Source organism: Falco biarmicus, chromosome 15, assembly GCF_023638135.1.
Source record: "Falco biarmicus isolate bFalBia1 chromosome 15, bFalBia1.pri, whole genome shotgun sequence".
NCBI classification, from domain to species: Eukaryota; Metazoa; Chordata; class Aves; order Falconiformes; family Falconidae; genus Falco; species Falco biarmicus.
This window is the reverse complement of record NC_079302.1, coordinates 11359380-11373808: the sequence shown is the minus strand read 5'-3', so window position 1 is coordinate 11373808 and position 14429 is coordinate 11359380. Positions and strand designations below refer to the sequence as shown.

Here is a 14429-nt window from a genome sequence, read left to right as displayed (position 1 = left end):
AGGCGGCGGCGGGTCCGTGCCCCCCGCAGGGCGCTGGGCAGCCGCAGGGTTCCGGTGTCGGCGCGGTGCTGAGCAGCCGTGCGGGGGGCGGCGGGAGGCGCCGGCTGAAGGCGCCCCAAAATCCCGGAGACCTTGCGTGAAGGCGCGCCCCGGACCGGGCCCGGGCGAAGGTCGTAGAGAAGCGCGGGTGCAGCGCGACCCCCCCCGCCGGCGACCAAGCCCCACGCAGCCGCTTGCTCACTCCCCCTCACCCAGTGGGATGGGGAGGAGGATCAGAAAGGAATGGAAAACTCAAGGGTTGAGATAAGAACAATTTAATAGGTAAAGCAAAAGCCGCGCACGCAAGCAAAGCAAAACTAGGGATCCGTGCACTGCTTCCCATGGGCAGGCAGGTGCTCAGCCATCCCCAGGAAAGCAGGGCTCCATCACGTGTAACAGTGCCTGGGGAAGACAAATGCCATAATGCCAAATTTCCCCTCCTTCCTTCTTCTTCCCCCAGTTTATATACTCAGCATGACATCATATGGCATGGCATACCTCTTTGGCTAGTTTGGGTTACCTGCCCTGGCTGTGTCCCCTCGCAATGTCCCGTGCCCCTCCAGCCCTCTTGCTGGCAGGGCCCAAGAAACCAACAAGTCCTTGATTTAGTATAAACATCACCCAGCAACACCTAAAAACATCAGTGTGTTATCAACATTGTTCTCACACCAAATCCAAAACACCGCACTGCACCAGCTACCAAGAAGAAAATTAACTCTATCCCAGCTGAAACCAGGACAGTGATCATGACAATAGATGACATAATACCGAGTCAGAAGCTGATTATTAAACTCTGCATCCTGACAAATGAATTTTGTTTGACTTCACTTTGGGTTTTAAAAGCAAAGCATACCCTCCACAACGCCTACAAATCTGTGTGTTCTCTCCTTTCATTCATAATTTGTTTTGTGAGCTGTGCCCAAAACTCCATTTTGCGTTCTTTCAATTTCTTTGATGCCTTTTGCACTAGGTCTATTTCCAGGTATCCTTCATCCAGATCATACTGAGGCCAATGGACCAAGCCTTCTCCGTTGGGATTTCTGGAAATAACATGATGAAAAGTTAGTTTTCCATTTGCATATCAATTGTGCTCTGACTGCTTAGGTTGGGAGAATTTCAGAAAACTAACAACACAAGCTCAGATTATGTGATTTTAGTATCTGAATAGTTGGATATTTTTTAACAAAACGCTCAACAGTGGAATAGCAAAAAATTAATAATTGCCATTACTTTTGGATCTAAAACTCCATTGCAGATGGAGAAGTAGCTCTTGGATTATTTTTTTTCTTTTTTGGCTTGCAGGTTCATTTAAAAGGTTTTTCTTGCAATCATTAAGAACAAAAATCATTTAATATTTATCTTAAATTCTGCCAAATTTGTAGGAACCACCATATAAGCATTGCTTCAGGCATATAAGTATGTTTCAGGCAGCACAGACAGAACTTGAGCTGTAATTAACATGATTCTCACCCATTTCTAGCAAAGTTAGTCCAATATTTCATAACAGTTCTGCTAAGTTTATTTTCTTCTTCTGTAGTATACCCTGCGAAGTCAGAGATGAAATGGCAACATTAAAAAACCAAATAATCAAAAAAGTAGCAGCTATATATGAATTCCAACAGACTGTAAACAGTTCTAGTTGTTGCTCTGAGCTATGTGAGTTTTACCTGAGCAGAGATCTAGGAGAGAGCTGCAGATGAATGATTTAATGATAAGTACTAAAGACAGAAAGTGTTTATCTTGATTCCAGTGTTTCTAAGACAGAAAAACTGTTCTCAAGCCCTCCAGTAAGCAAAATGATTAAGATGATGTTTGAAAAGAATACTTCAGCAAGCATGGATACATCACCGGCTAAGAACGGCTTTCCAAAGACAAAGGCAATCTCATCTGCATGATCTGCTTTTACAAAGTCTGGTACAACACCTGCCGCTGAACTTTGTCGATGTTGAAATTCATAAAAGTAGACTGGGTTGCCAGCATCTAGTAGAAAATAAACAGAAGGGTGTTAGTTTGAGAAAATACCTGCCACCAAACGTGATAAACTTTCATCACAAGCTGTTTTGATACAATGAAAACACTCTCAGTTCTTGGATAATGACATGTGATGCATACTGTCCACAGACACACCCCAGGATGGAATTCTACATTTCTTCTAATAGGTGCTGAATTAGAGACTTACCTCTATGGTATCTAGCCACCTCAACGGCTGAAATCACAAGCAAGGAGTCTCCCATTGCATCAAAAAGGCCATCTCGCACTTGAGTACGGTTTCCTGTATTCCCTATGTATTCATTGTATACTTGATCAACAAATTCAGAAGTAACACCCTGAACATGAACAATAAAAATACTTCTTATAATGTTGATGAATATTATAAAGAGTAACAGCACTGAGTGTACCATCTGCACATCCCTGGCCAAACATTACCTTCTTTCAGAGAAAATCCTCAGCTGGGTAAGAGTGTGGCTCAGAGCTCAGAACTGGGAGTCACACAGCTACCCAGATACAGATGTTCTCAGGGAAAAGAGGTTTGTAAGATCTAAAGATCTTTGATCTTTAGATAAACATCAGTCAGTGATGCTGATAAATAGATATGGTAGTCTGTTCTCAGTTCTGTGGAAATAACCCTCATCAGAGAAATCATGTTGGATTTCATAACATTCATTTATTGGTGTAGGTGGCCATAATTTACTGCCTTTCAGAACAAGCCTGGGCTCTGCCATTCTGAGTTCATAATGGATGTCTGTGACACTGAATGATCCATTGCGAGTACTAGCCATGTTTATAAAGTCCTTAATTCTTACTTAGTAATCTGCAATTTTCTCTAGTAGTTTCAGGAGAGCACAAAGGAACCAGAAAGTTAAGAGGTTTGTAAATTACAGGGAAGCAAAACCTCAAGAAACCTGAATGTAGGTCTCAGTGCCATTTTAAACATCTCAAGTTATTACTTTCTAGTCTCCAGCTTCTGCTTCAGAAGGGTTTGTTCTATAGGACTTGTGTCATACCTGCTGGTACCATGCATGTCTTGGATAACCTAGGGTATCTAAAATGTCACGGGAGACCTATGTTTAGGTACCTGAATCACTCATGGATTTCCACAGAACTCCTTTTTAGAAAGAGGGGCATTTAGGATAGAAATCCAGAGGCATTTTCAGTCGCTAGTGGCAGCAGGAATATACTGTGTTTGCTGCCCATTACTGCCCCATGGTAGGAAGCTGTCAAACAGAACAAAGTTTGCCTCTAAAATATACCCCTCCAGGAGTACAACACAGAACCAGGCTGGTGAAGAAGCAGCAGTGGTTTATTCTGAAAATGGTGTCTTACCTGAAATGAGGATGATAAGAAGCTCTGTAAAACTTGATATGCAACATCTGTGTCCAGACCATCTGTGTAAGGAGGTAATTTCATTATCTGCATGATACAGAGAAGCATATTTATTAGAAAATCCTGCATTAACAAAATGTTATAAATAAATAAATATAACAAAAAATAAATAACAACATTGTAAGTCTCTTACTGTAGGAACTGCCCATCCAAATTCACAGTTATTTACTCCTATTATATATGGGACCGCAGTGATCCGTTTTTCAGATAGTAACTGCTTGGGACTCTTTGGAAAAAATACACCATCTATAGTTGTGCTGATGAACAGGGAACGCTGGACAAAAGAAACCCAAACCAAACAAACAGCTTCATTAATACATGAATTTTGCTTCTAGAAAAAAATTTCAGATTTTTACTGTAGTTCCAAAGCAAAGCAAATGAAGTGTCAAGTGAAAATATTAAAAATAACAGTATTCAATCCATCTCTAAATTTTCTCTGACATATTTTCTGCTCTAGGCAGAAGATTCTGTGAAGATTAGCATTATATTTTTACCATTTGTGAAAGATAGATGATGATGTTCAATTTACATCTCTTCTTAGTTCAATCCTGTTATGGATGTGTGGAGCAGTGGGGGAAAAAAACAATTTCTGTGTTGAAACTACAAAGGAACATGGGATCCAGCACTGTGATAAGAAATATTAAGTAGGACATAGTTTATTATATTAACTAATTTTCAGGTTCTCCAAGAGAAACTAACATTTCCTACACGTTTTTCCTTCCCCTGGTAGAGCATGACACCAAAACACAAATAGTTCAAAGTCCATGTAGAATGAAAGGGAAATTACCTGTTCGCATTTTTCAAGCGAGGTATAGCATATCGGCAGGGTTGCCAAATCCTGACAAGAAAGTCACATTCATTTGAAGTTCTCTTAATATTACAGCACACCAATAGCATACTCTATTATGATAAAATTTGAAATGTCATTTAAACACAAGAAGTATAATTTCACCTACCAATTTTAGTGTTATCTGTACTATCTCTTCTTCTGTTTTTTCTCTTAAGCATTCAACTACTTCAGCTGAACTGGATTTTCCACAGCCAGAAGCAAAAGCAATTCTCTGCAATCAATAAAAACAAACACTCACTTTTTCATGTACTTCCCATGGACGGCTCTATGTGCCACCAGACTGGAGAGTCCAGTAGGGGCTGTCTAAACTTCTGCACAAGGATCACTGAAGCCAGCCATGTTCTAGCTGCAGAGGTAGAAAATAAGAAGCCCTCATAACCCTTCACACTGTGGGCTGAGCAGAAGGACAAAATACATGCCTCCAAAATATTTTGATACAGAAACAGAATAAGATAGTAATTCTGGTAAATAACATGCTGGGCTGAGAAGGCAGGATGACAAAAAGGAGTGAGTGATGCACAGTCAGAATACAACCACGAAGACCACAGCATCACAGAACGGTCAGGGTTGGAAGGCACCTCTGGAGATCATCTAGCCCAACCTCCTGCTAAAGCAGGGTCACCTACAGCGGGCTGCACAGTGTCGTGTCCAGGTGGGTTTTGAACGTCTCCAGAGAAGGAGACCCCACAGCCTCCCTGGGCAGCCTGTGCCAGGGCTCTGTCACCCTCAGGGTAAAGAAGTTCTTCCTCATGTTCAAATGGTAAAAAGAGCATGTTATACCATTCCTGATGATGTCTTTTTGGGTGGAGTAACAGCTCTCATTAGACAGGCAGAGCTCATTATAATGTTGTCTCTTTTATATCCCAGATTATCGACTCTAGGTTCCTGGAAGCCGTTTCTTGTAGTCGAAAAAAAATATTGGGTTGAAGTCAGCTCTTATTTTCAAATATAAACAAATCGATTAAGATTTTATTTATTTGCACACAACAGGCATCAAACAGGAGGGGAATAGTAATCAGAATCTGGTGCCATTTTCCAGCCAAAAATTATAGCTCAACTTTTCTTGAAGACAGTACATGTTATAGTATTCCTTTACATTCCACACTTCTTCCCTGACTTCTCTCTTTGCTTCCTTAGTCTTTTGCTTTTATTCAAACATATATGAATATTTGGGTATTTGAAAAGCAAAGCACCATTAAACATGTATTGTCTGCACACAGAAATACTGTCTTTAATGACTGTGGTTGCAGTTTCATAAGAAAAAAAATCTGTTTCTACATTTTAGAATAAACAGTTTAAGATATGCAAAACTATCTGGAAAAATAATGAAAATTACTACAAAATACCCACTTGTGCTTCGTTCTCAGGATGGTCAGTGAACAAAGCCCTGATTGCAGTACCACTCTCTGAAATGGCCTTATGGAACAAGCCCTTTCCCAGGGGAGATAAGACCTGTAAAAAAGCAAGAACAAGCATTACAAGCATGATAAGCATGATGTTCTGATCACTGTCTTAGAATTTCAATATTAGGGATTGCCATTTGAAACGTTTTGAAAGGAAATGTCATAAGACTGTATCCTCTGATCATAGTTCAGCTATGCAAAAGGATTTGGCAGCACTGTCAGGGATCACAGCATCACAGAACGGTCAGGGTTGGAAGGCGCCTCTGGAGATCATCTAGCCCAACCCCCTGCTAAAGCAGGGTCACCTACAGCAGGCTGCACAGAGTCGTGTCCAGGTGGGTTTTGAATGTCTCCAGAGAAGGAGACCCCACAGCCTCCCTGGGCACAGGGCTCTGTCACCCTCAGGGTAAAGAAGTTCTTCCTCACGTTCAGCTGGAACTTCCCGTGGTGCAGTTTGTGCCCGTTGCCCCTTGTCCTGTCGCTGGGCACCACTGACAAGAGCCTGGCCCCGTTCTCTTGACACTTGTCCTTAAGACACTTGTATGCATTGATAAGGTCCCCTCTGAGCCTTCTCCCGGCTAAACAGGCCCGGCTCTCCCAGCCTTTCCTCATAAGGGAGATGCTCCAGTCCCCTCATCAGCTTCACAGCCCTCCACTTGCCCCTCCCCAGCAGTTCCCTGTCTCTCCTGAACTGGGGAGCCCAGCACTGGACACAGCGCTCCAGGTGCAGCCTCACCAGGGCAGAGCAGAGGGGCAGGATCACCTCCCTGCACCTGCTGGCCACGGTCCCCCTCATGCACCCCAGGATCCCACTGGCCTCCTTGGCCACCCGGGCACACTGCTGGCCCAGGGGCAACTTGCTGTCCCCCAGCAGTCCCAGGTCCTTCTCCTTAGAGCTGTCCCCCAGCAGGTCACCCCCAGCCTGTACTGGTGCATGGGGCTGTCCCTCCCCAGGGGCAGGACCCTACACTTGCCCTTACTGAACCCCATGGGGTCCCTCTCTGCCCAGCTCTCCAGCCTGCCCGGGTCTGGCTGAAGGGCAGCGCAGCCTCCTGGTGCATCAGCCGCTCCTCCCGGTTTTGTACCATCAGCAAACGTGCTGAGGGCACCTCGGTCCCTTCGCCCAGGTCACTGGTGAGTAAGTTGAACAAGACCGGAGCCAGTGCTGACCCCTGGGGAACACCGCTGGCCACGGGCCTCCAGCTGGGCTCTGCTGCCGATCACAGCCCCCTGAGCTCTGCCATTCAGCCCGCTCTCAGCCCACCTCACCGTCCGCTCATCTAGTCCACACCTGAGCTTGCCCATGAGGATGTTATGGCAGACAATGCCAAAAGCCTTGCTGAGGTTGAGGCAGACAGCATCCACCACTCTCCCCTCATCTACCCAGCCAGTCATTCCATCAGAGAAAGCTATCAGGCTAGTCAGGCATGACTATTTCCCCTTGATGAATCCATGCTGACTAACCCTGATAACCTTCTTTTCCTCCACAAGCTCGGAGATGAGGAGCTTATGCCAGCTTTTTCCCATCCCATAGCACCTTGCTTCCAAGATTTCATGGAACTACACTGCAAGCCAGATATGGATCAAATATAACTGTGTCCAAGATAGTGTGGCTGTGTTACAGAAGGGAAATAAAGAACTGTTGGCCAGAGAGCAGGAGCTTAGGAAATAGGAATTGTTATCACATGTATCACTGAACACTCGTTTCACTGTGGGATCTCTACCAAATTGTGAGAGACTGAAGAACCTTTTAACCAGTGTGTTCAGTGTTGATGTAAAAATTTAACATAATCAACTGGGTCACAAAATGCACATCTGGTTCCTCTATCATGACTATTTGCCTTGGTTAGTTTGTGCAAGTGACTGTCAAAGCAAACAGGGAATGGGCAATACATCCTCTTAAAGGACTTTCCTGACAAATATAAATTTTTGTGGCACTGGAAAAAAAAACACCCCAGAATTTAATTTAGTAGATAAGGAATAACATTTTGGGTCTGAACTACAAGATTTGGACATGAATAGAATATTTTCATCAATCAGAGGCTGTATTGTTATATTACAGAACAAAGTAATGTGTCATTTACTATAAAACCATCCCTTTTTTCCTCACTGACTTTTCATACAGGTACTAAAAATTAATGCGGAGAGTGGTTTTTTCCCTAAGTAATTAAAATTCAATATTACTATGATCTTACAAGAGCAGAAATGCTGATTCCTCCTGCAGATTCTCCAGCGATAGTGACAGATCCCGGATCTCCTCCAAAATATATGATATTTTCCTGAACCCACTGAAGAGCTCTTACTTGATCTAAATACCCCCAGTTACCTCGAGCGTGCTTATCACCAGTGCTGCAGAGAAAGAATAGATTTGTTTAAATACTCAGTGCAAGAAACAAGGCAGAGAAAAATAAAATCTGTGGTATAAGAAATCAGCTGCCATTCTCTACACAGAGCTTCTCTACACAACTGAAAACTAAATGTCTCAGAAAGTATTGAGATGAGAGTAGCAGATGAACAAGAACAGACTTGGAAGCTGACTTGGGACCTGTAAATTGTTCCCAACTACTGCATATGTAATCAAGCAATGTATAGTTTCTTCGCACAAGAAAGTATTCTGCACATCTCTTCACAAAGGTTTTGCACACATAATTTTGGAAATCACTTAGCAAAACCTGAAATAAAATCTTACCTAAAATATCCGACAATACCTAATCTGTACTGAATTACTACAACCACCACATTGTCAAAGGCTGCTAATGCTGAACCATCATATGATGAAGCTGCTCCAAAAATGAATCCACCTCCATGTATCCATACAAAGACCTGGAAAAACAAAACAAAGAACAATCCAGCACAGATAACAGCTTCCAGTGATAAAAACTAAATATAAAACAAAATACAGTATTTGGTACTGTTTCACTCCTGACTCTTTCAGATTACATGTCACAAATGGTAGAAGTCTTTTAAATATGAGGCCTGCAGTCTTACAAAATGGCAGTGGTTTGATTAAATACTTACATTATACCAGTGCCCTGTGACATTTCACAGATTATTTAGAGGAAATCAAACATCACCTAGCTAAAATGTCAATAAAATTTTATTTGTAAAATCAGATTTTGTCTCTCTCAAACAAACATTTACTGGGGCAAAGCATGTAACTTGAGCATCATTGCAAAACCGCACCTTAAGTTTGCATATAGCACAAATTGTAGGTTTGCTGTAAAACAATTCTGCTAGTGGTTTTGTAATGGTTTTGCTTACAGGCAGCTTCTCCTGATTTCCTGTAGAAACGGGTGTGTACACATTTAGGTATAAGCAATCTTCAGACATTTGGAGAAGAACATTCTCTTTTCTATTAGTAACAACATCCGAAAAATACTGTCCTAGTTCTTTATCCTGTAGACACCTGAATAAATGAAAAAATAACAAGCAATATAACTAAACAAATAACTAAATAACAAATAACTAAAAAGCAAATAAACAACAAATAACTAAAACCTCAGAGCTACTAAGTGTAGCTTTTCTGTACTTACACAACCAAGTGCAAACCAGAAAGCAAGCTCTAATACATTTCTACATGGTTGGCGACAGAAAACATAAAATATTATTTTCATTTTTAATATATTTTCTTCCTTTGACATGGCATTAAGGAGATCCATGAAAAGGAGCCACAGTCTAGAGCAGTACACAGTGACATGAAGATATAATTTTGCATGTTTCAAAATATTACAGGAATATACCTGAAAATACATATGGCTATAAATTGCTTAAAAGAAAATGCAAATTAATTTTTACATCTTCAACAGTTTTTTTTATTGTAATGGCAGGTATTAAGCTTGAGACACTAAACAAGGGCAGCAGTACAAATGGAGTAAGACATTTACAATATAGGCTAGAATTGGTCTGCATTTTTTATGTGTCCTATTAAGCATGTGACTCCCTTGGCATTTGTTTCTTCTAATAGTGCATTCCAACATTTCCTCGGCTTCTTTCTGTTTCTGCTCCAAAGTTACACAGTTTATAAACATTGCTAAGTAATGGCCAAATGCTCCCTGTACATCAGTGTCCTGGCATTGCATATAATATAAAATTATTAAAAAATTCAATGGTTTCTTACATTGGTGGGTAGGAAGTGGCATCTCTGACACCTTTCCATGGCTCGGGTGGCTGGGGTTCAGAAAACCTCAGTGGTCCAACTGGAGGCTTAGCAAAAGGAAGTCCCAGAAAGACATTTACATTCCTCCCAGCAGCGTCTACTTTGAATTGGTACCCTCGTACTCTCCCATAGTTGGTCATCACTTCTGGTTGCTCTGCTTTTTGTCCTGGGGAATGTGAGCACAAAGTCACACAACTGGTCTATTTGTAAATAATTGCTAGATTTCTAAGAGCTTTAGCTACTTAAATATACACCTTCTGTTCACTTAAACAATTCATTTTCGCGCATGAGGCTTCAACAAACTCTAATCAGTATAGCTGACATTATTTCAGCCTTCAATTTAATTGGTTTGTATGTATAATCTCCCTCAGGTATATCATATGTATTGTCTCACTATACACAAATATGGGTAATTGCATATAGACTTTAAACCTTTTTGATCCAGGTTGTTAGAAGTCCAATAGATTGCTCTCATTAAGAAAAGGTATTTTCTTTTTAAGAAAAGACCTGTGAACACATGAAATATATTCTGGACCCTTGACAGTATGTACAGCGAAAAGAAAAAAATTCTAACACACCTGAAAGTAGTATGGCATATACAAATACGGTTAACATTTAGGTAAGATTCATTCTAAGATCCGTTTGAAAGTTCTCAGTACCAAATTACAAATGTGGTACAGTGGCCTGACCTGCCTCAGATCAGACAAGATTTTGGGACAGGAATTTGATTTTGCTATTTGCAAAAAAGGCAAACATGACAAATGACTGAAAGCAGATCACAAAAAGAAATGAAGAACTATTTGCTATTCAGACTTAATTTCTATGCAGCAAGGGGCTCCCCTAGGTGAGCAAGCTGCACATGTGCTCTATTTCCTTACAGAAAGCGATAGGGAAAAACCCTTCTGAGGCTTACCAGTAGCTACCAGCGCTGTGACTCCAACGGTGAGAATCAATGACAGCAGTGATGTGTCCTTTCCAGCTGCCATTTTGCAAGCTGGTCACATAGTCCTCTCCTCAGCCTGTCGCCTTATATACTCTGCTAAGTATTACTGTTATGCAAGTTATATGTTTTTTAAAAAACAATAATAGAAAAATCTTAGCTTTTCCTGCTGGATGGTTATCCCACATGTCACTCAGTCCTGTGTGTTCAGGGATGTTTGTTTGGCATCTAATGCAACACATAAGTTTTGCAACACTAAAGAGATGATTATCCAACTTCTGTAGTGTGGGAACAGCATTAAAGGATTTGAGTGGTAACTATACGTTCAAAACCCCTGAAAGATCAGGAGGCTTTATGAACTACTGTGTGAACTCACATCTATCATTAGAGCATGAGATGAAAGAGAGGGAAGAGATAGCTGAAGAGAAAAAAAAAGAGATTTTCTGCCTACGTGAACGAAGAGATTGTGGTAGTGGGCTCCACCTTCTTTTGTTTGTCAAGGCTCAGTAGCTCTTCCCCCAGAAAGGCTGTTATGCAGTTTTATATCATGTGAATTCTCAGTTGGCAGAGACAACTTTTCTATAGATTGATTTACTGCTTGCACCTTTGATTTCAGCTGAGTCATAAAGACCCACAGTCATTACATTAGTTCAACACAGCTATTATACATCTAGTGATCCTGTGTACTACGGCTGTGCTTGTGTCCTGCATCCCAAATCTTCCCAAGTATATCTGCACAGGTGTGATTTACAGCCCTTATAAGTAAATCCCGGTTAACTTTAAACCCAGCTGCTCAGAGAGCAAGCTGTGGCCAGGTACACCTTCAGCACATGCTGGGTATCTTGAGCATTTGCTCTGTTGATCCGGACTCCTGCTTTCTGTACTGAGCAAGCTCTGCACTGCAGCAGCTACACTTTAACAACGCCAATGCTATGCTAGCGTGCATAGCAGCCATCTCTGAGTGTACGGTTAGTGCACAGTATACATTGGCAAATGGGATAACACTGTACATTGAGTTTCTAAGAAAATAATGTGGACAATAACTTCATCGTCAAATTTTTATAGCTGTATAGGTGTTCTCTGAAAGACTTTTTTCTTGTTTCTCGAGTGAAGTTCATGACACTAAAGGTCAATAAAACTGGTCTGTGATTAGTCTGCACTGTTATGAATGTACAGTCTATACTGTATTGATAGATGTATGTGCTGTCAAATGCAATGAGTGGAAACAGGTGCCTGGAGTACGAGTGATGGAGTTTAGCATAAGTTATCTCCCATCTTTGTCTCTGTGACAAAGTTTTGCTAGAAGCCAAGGGCAGAAGTACTAAGTAGTAGTAAACTCTGCACTCCTGTTTGCTTGCTTGAATGCTGTTGCAAATTCTTCCACTGTCCTCACTTACCCTGGACTGCTTTGGTTCCTGGCGCGGGAAACTTGTTTCTACGTGAGGTGGAACTAGAAGATTCCCTGCTTGGGACTCGGCTTGCATCCTGATGGGCATGCATGCCTCAGGACTCCCTTGTGACCCACAAACTACAGGAGGGGTCCTCTGCTGCAAAGTCAAATGCTCTGCTTGCTGCTCTCTACTTTTGCTGTAACAAACTTTATTTACCTCCATAAACAATTTATTTTCTATCTCCTGATATTTACTGATTCTACTAAACTCTGTCCTTTCCCATTTGCTTTTCCTTTATTTTCCCCCTTCATTTACTACTCTATTTTCCCAGCTTTACTCTTTAATCTTTGCTCTACTCACTACTTTACTCTCCAAGTACACATTCTGCAAAATGTCTCAGCTCATGTCCCATCCACAGTCCCAGAGAGGGGGCCATTCTGAAAATATTACCAGTGCAAACCAGTTTCTGCAAACTCTGCCAATCTTACTTACGAGAAGATAATAAAGAGATGGGATTGTAGATCCCTAAAGCCTTGCCTGTAGATACTTTGTATGGATCTGCAAGCATGATCTGTATGTCTGTATGCTCTGGAAATGTGGAAACTTCTACTCTAGTGACACAGACTAAACTTGTGGAATCTGGAGACAGTGCTACATACCTGGCAAGTGGAATTATTGAATCCTTTTGGCGTTTAATTTTAATACAGAATATTTTGCACCTTACCCTACATCAGTGAATAATACGTACCTCATGGATCAATCACAAAAAAATCCTGCCATATGACATTTGCCTCTTTATACTTCAATGTCCTGCTATCTTTCTTGATTTCAACAGCTAAAAAATAGAGACAAACATCAGATTTATAGGCCCATAATTGAATAAGAGCTCACAATTACATTTTGCCTCAAGTACGTATGGCAGGAGTGTTTAGACATCTGCGTTTAAAACAGGGTCAGTTTGGTTTTTTTACTGAGCCCCTCATGAGTATTCAGTGAAGCTGGAGTGTATAAAACAGAGCTGTAATCTATGAAGCTTGGAGAGCTTTAACACTCTCTCACTTTGGCATGTGGTAGTCTCACACCAGGGTGTTTCTGGGATGAGACGGAGTATCAGAGCACTCACGCCTAAGTAGACAGGAGTAAAATCTTCTGACGTTTTCCAACTGTGATTTATTTTTAGCACTATGCCCGTGCATAGTCATAGCAGAAGTCAGTTCTGCTGTACTTCTCTGCATACACTTAGAAGATAAGCATATATTCTGTGCATATATATACAATACTGCCTGTTTATCTCCTTTTAAAGGGAGCGGTACAGGACCTCAGGGGAATTGTACACGCAATGAAAATTTATCAAGACTATTTTGAGATTATATTCCCCTCACAAAACATGTTAGCAAAAACAAAGGAGGAGGGGCAGATGGCCAGCAGGAATTCCTGCTTACCAGAACAGCAGTTGGGCTAACAGCCTAACCCTACCTCCTGAGTTCTGACTGGCAACAGAATCTGGGCGGAAAGACATAGGAAATTCTACCCAATTTCTTCCAATATTCAGAAAGAAGGGATGGCCAGTTAGTTGCTGTAGGACATTATTAGCCATGAATAACCTTAAATTCTTCCAGAGATATAGAGGTGAGATGAAAGAAGCGGGGAACCGGTGCCTAGTGCCCCACAGGATCTGTGGAGCTGCGTAAGGCTGCTGGGAGGTAGCAGTATGGTCAGGAATAAGGTTGGGAGCTGGAGCAGTCTAGGAGCCAGATCCAGGGAACAAACAAAACAGACCCAAGAAAGAAGTTCTTGACAACACTGAAATGAAGTGTTCAAGACTTGCTCTTGGTAGTCCATGCCAGTAAGGACTCTGGAACAATTCTGGTACAAACACATCTCTCTCCAGTGCTAGTAATGGAGGCCTGTGACCCAGTGCAGAGCACCTGGAACTGACTGATGGCACAGAGAACAGCCTGAAGCACAATGTAACACACCATGGAAAAGACAGAAAGCGTGAAAATAATGTTACCAGCGTGGATCCTTCTAGGGAAATTATGGCCAAATTTAAAAGGAAAAAAGTGTGGGTAGTGGAGAGCATTTCTCCCTTTTCTAACTTCTGAGAGAAGTCTTAATTCCAGCACTACCATTACAGATTATGTATCACAACAGTCAGAAATATACTATCACTGTGGTAAAACCAACTTAGAAAGCAGAACAGTCTTAAGTTTAATTTATTTTTCCACAGAGGACATTTCTGTATCTAAATCAGATGAGAACTTCT

At 41.6% G+C, this 14429-nt stretch overlaps 1 protein-coding gene across 1 annotated transcript; it reads right to left on the bottom strand.

Moving 5' to 3' along the window:
• Positions 1-298: 298 nt before the first annotated feature.
• LOC130159224 (fatty acyl-CoA hydrolase precursor, medium chain-like) lies at positions 299-14370 on the bottom strand. Its single transcript, XM_056360614.1, has 15 exons — positions 12912-14370; positions 10746-10881; positions 9794-9998; positions 8938-9082; positions 8366-8499; positions 7872-8025; positions 5624-5725; positions 4380-4484; positions 4211-4261; positions 3557-3697; positions 3364-3450; positions 2219-2366; positions 1888-2019; positions 1510-1582; positions 299-1079 (listed from the first exon to the last, which is right to left on the bottom strand). The coding sequence occupies exons 2-15, from the start codon at positions 10816-10818 to the stop codon at positions 905-907; spliced, it is 1725 nt and encodes a 574-aa protein (XP_056216589.1). The 5' UTR covers positions 10819-10881; positions 12912-14370; the 3' UTR covers positions 299-904.
• Positions 14371-14429: the final 59 nt, after the last annotated feature.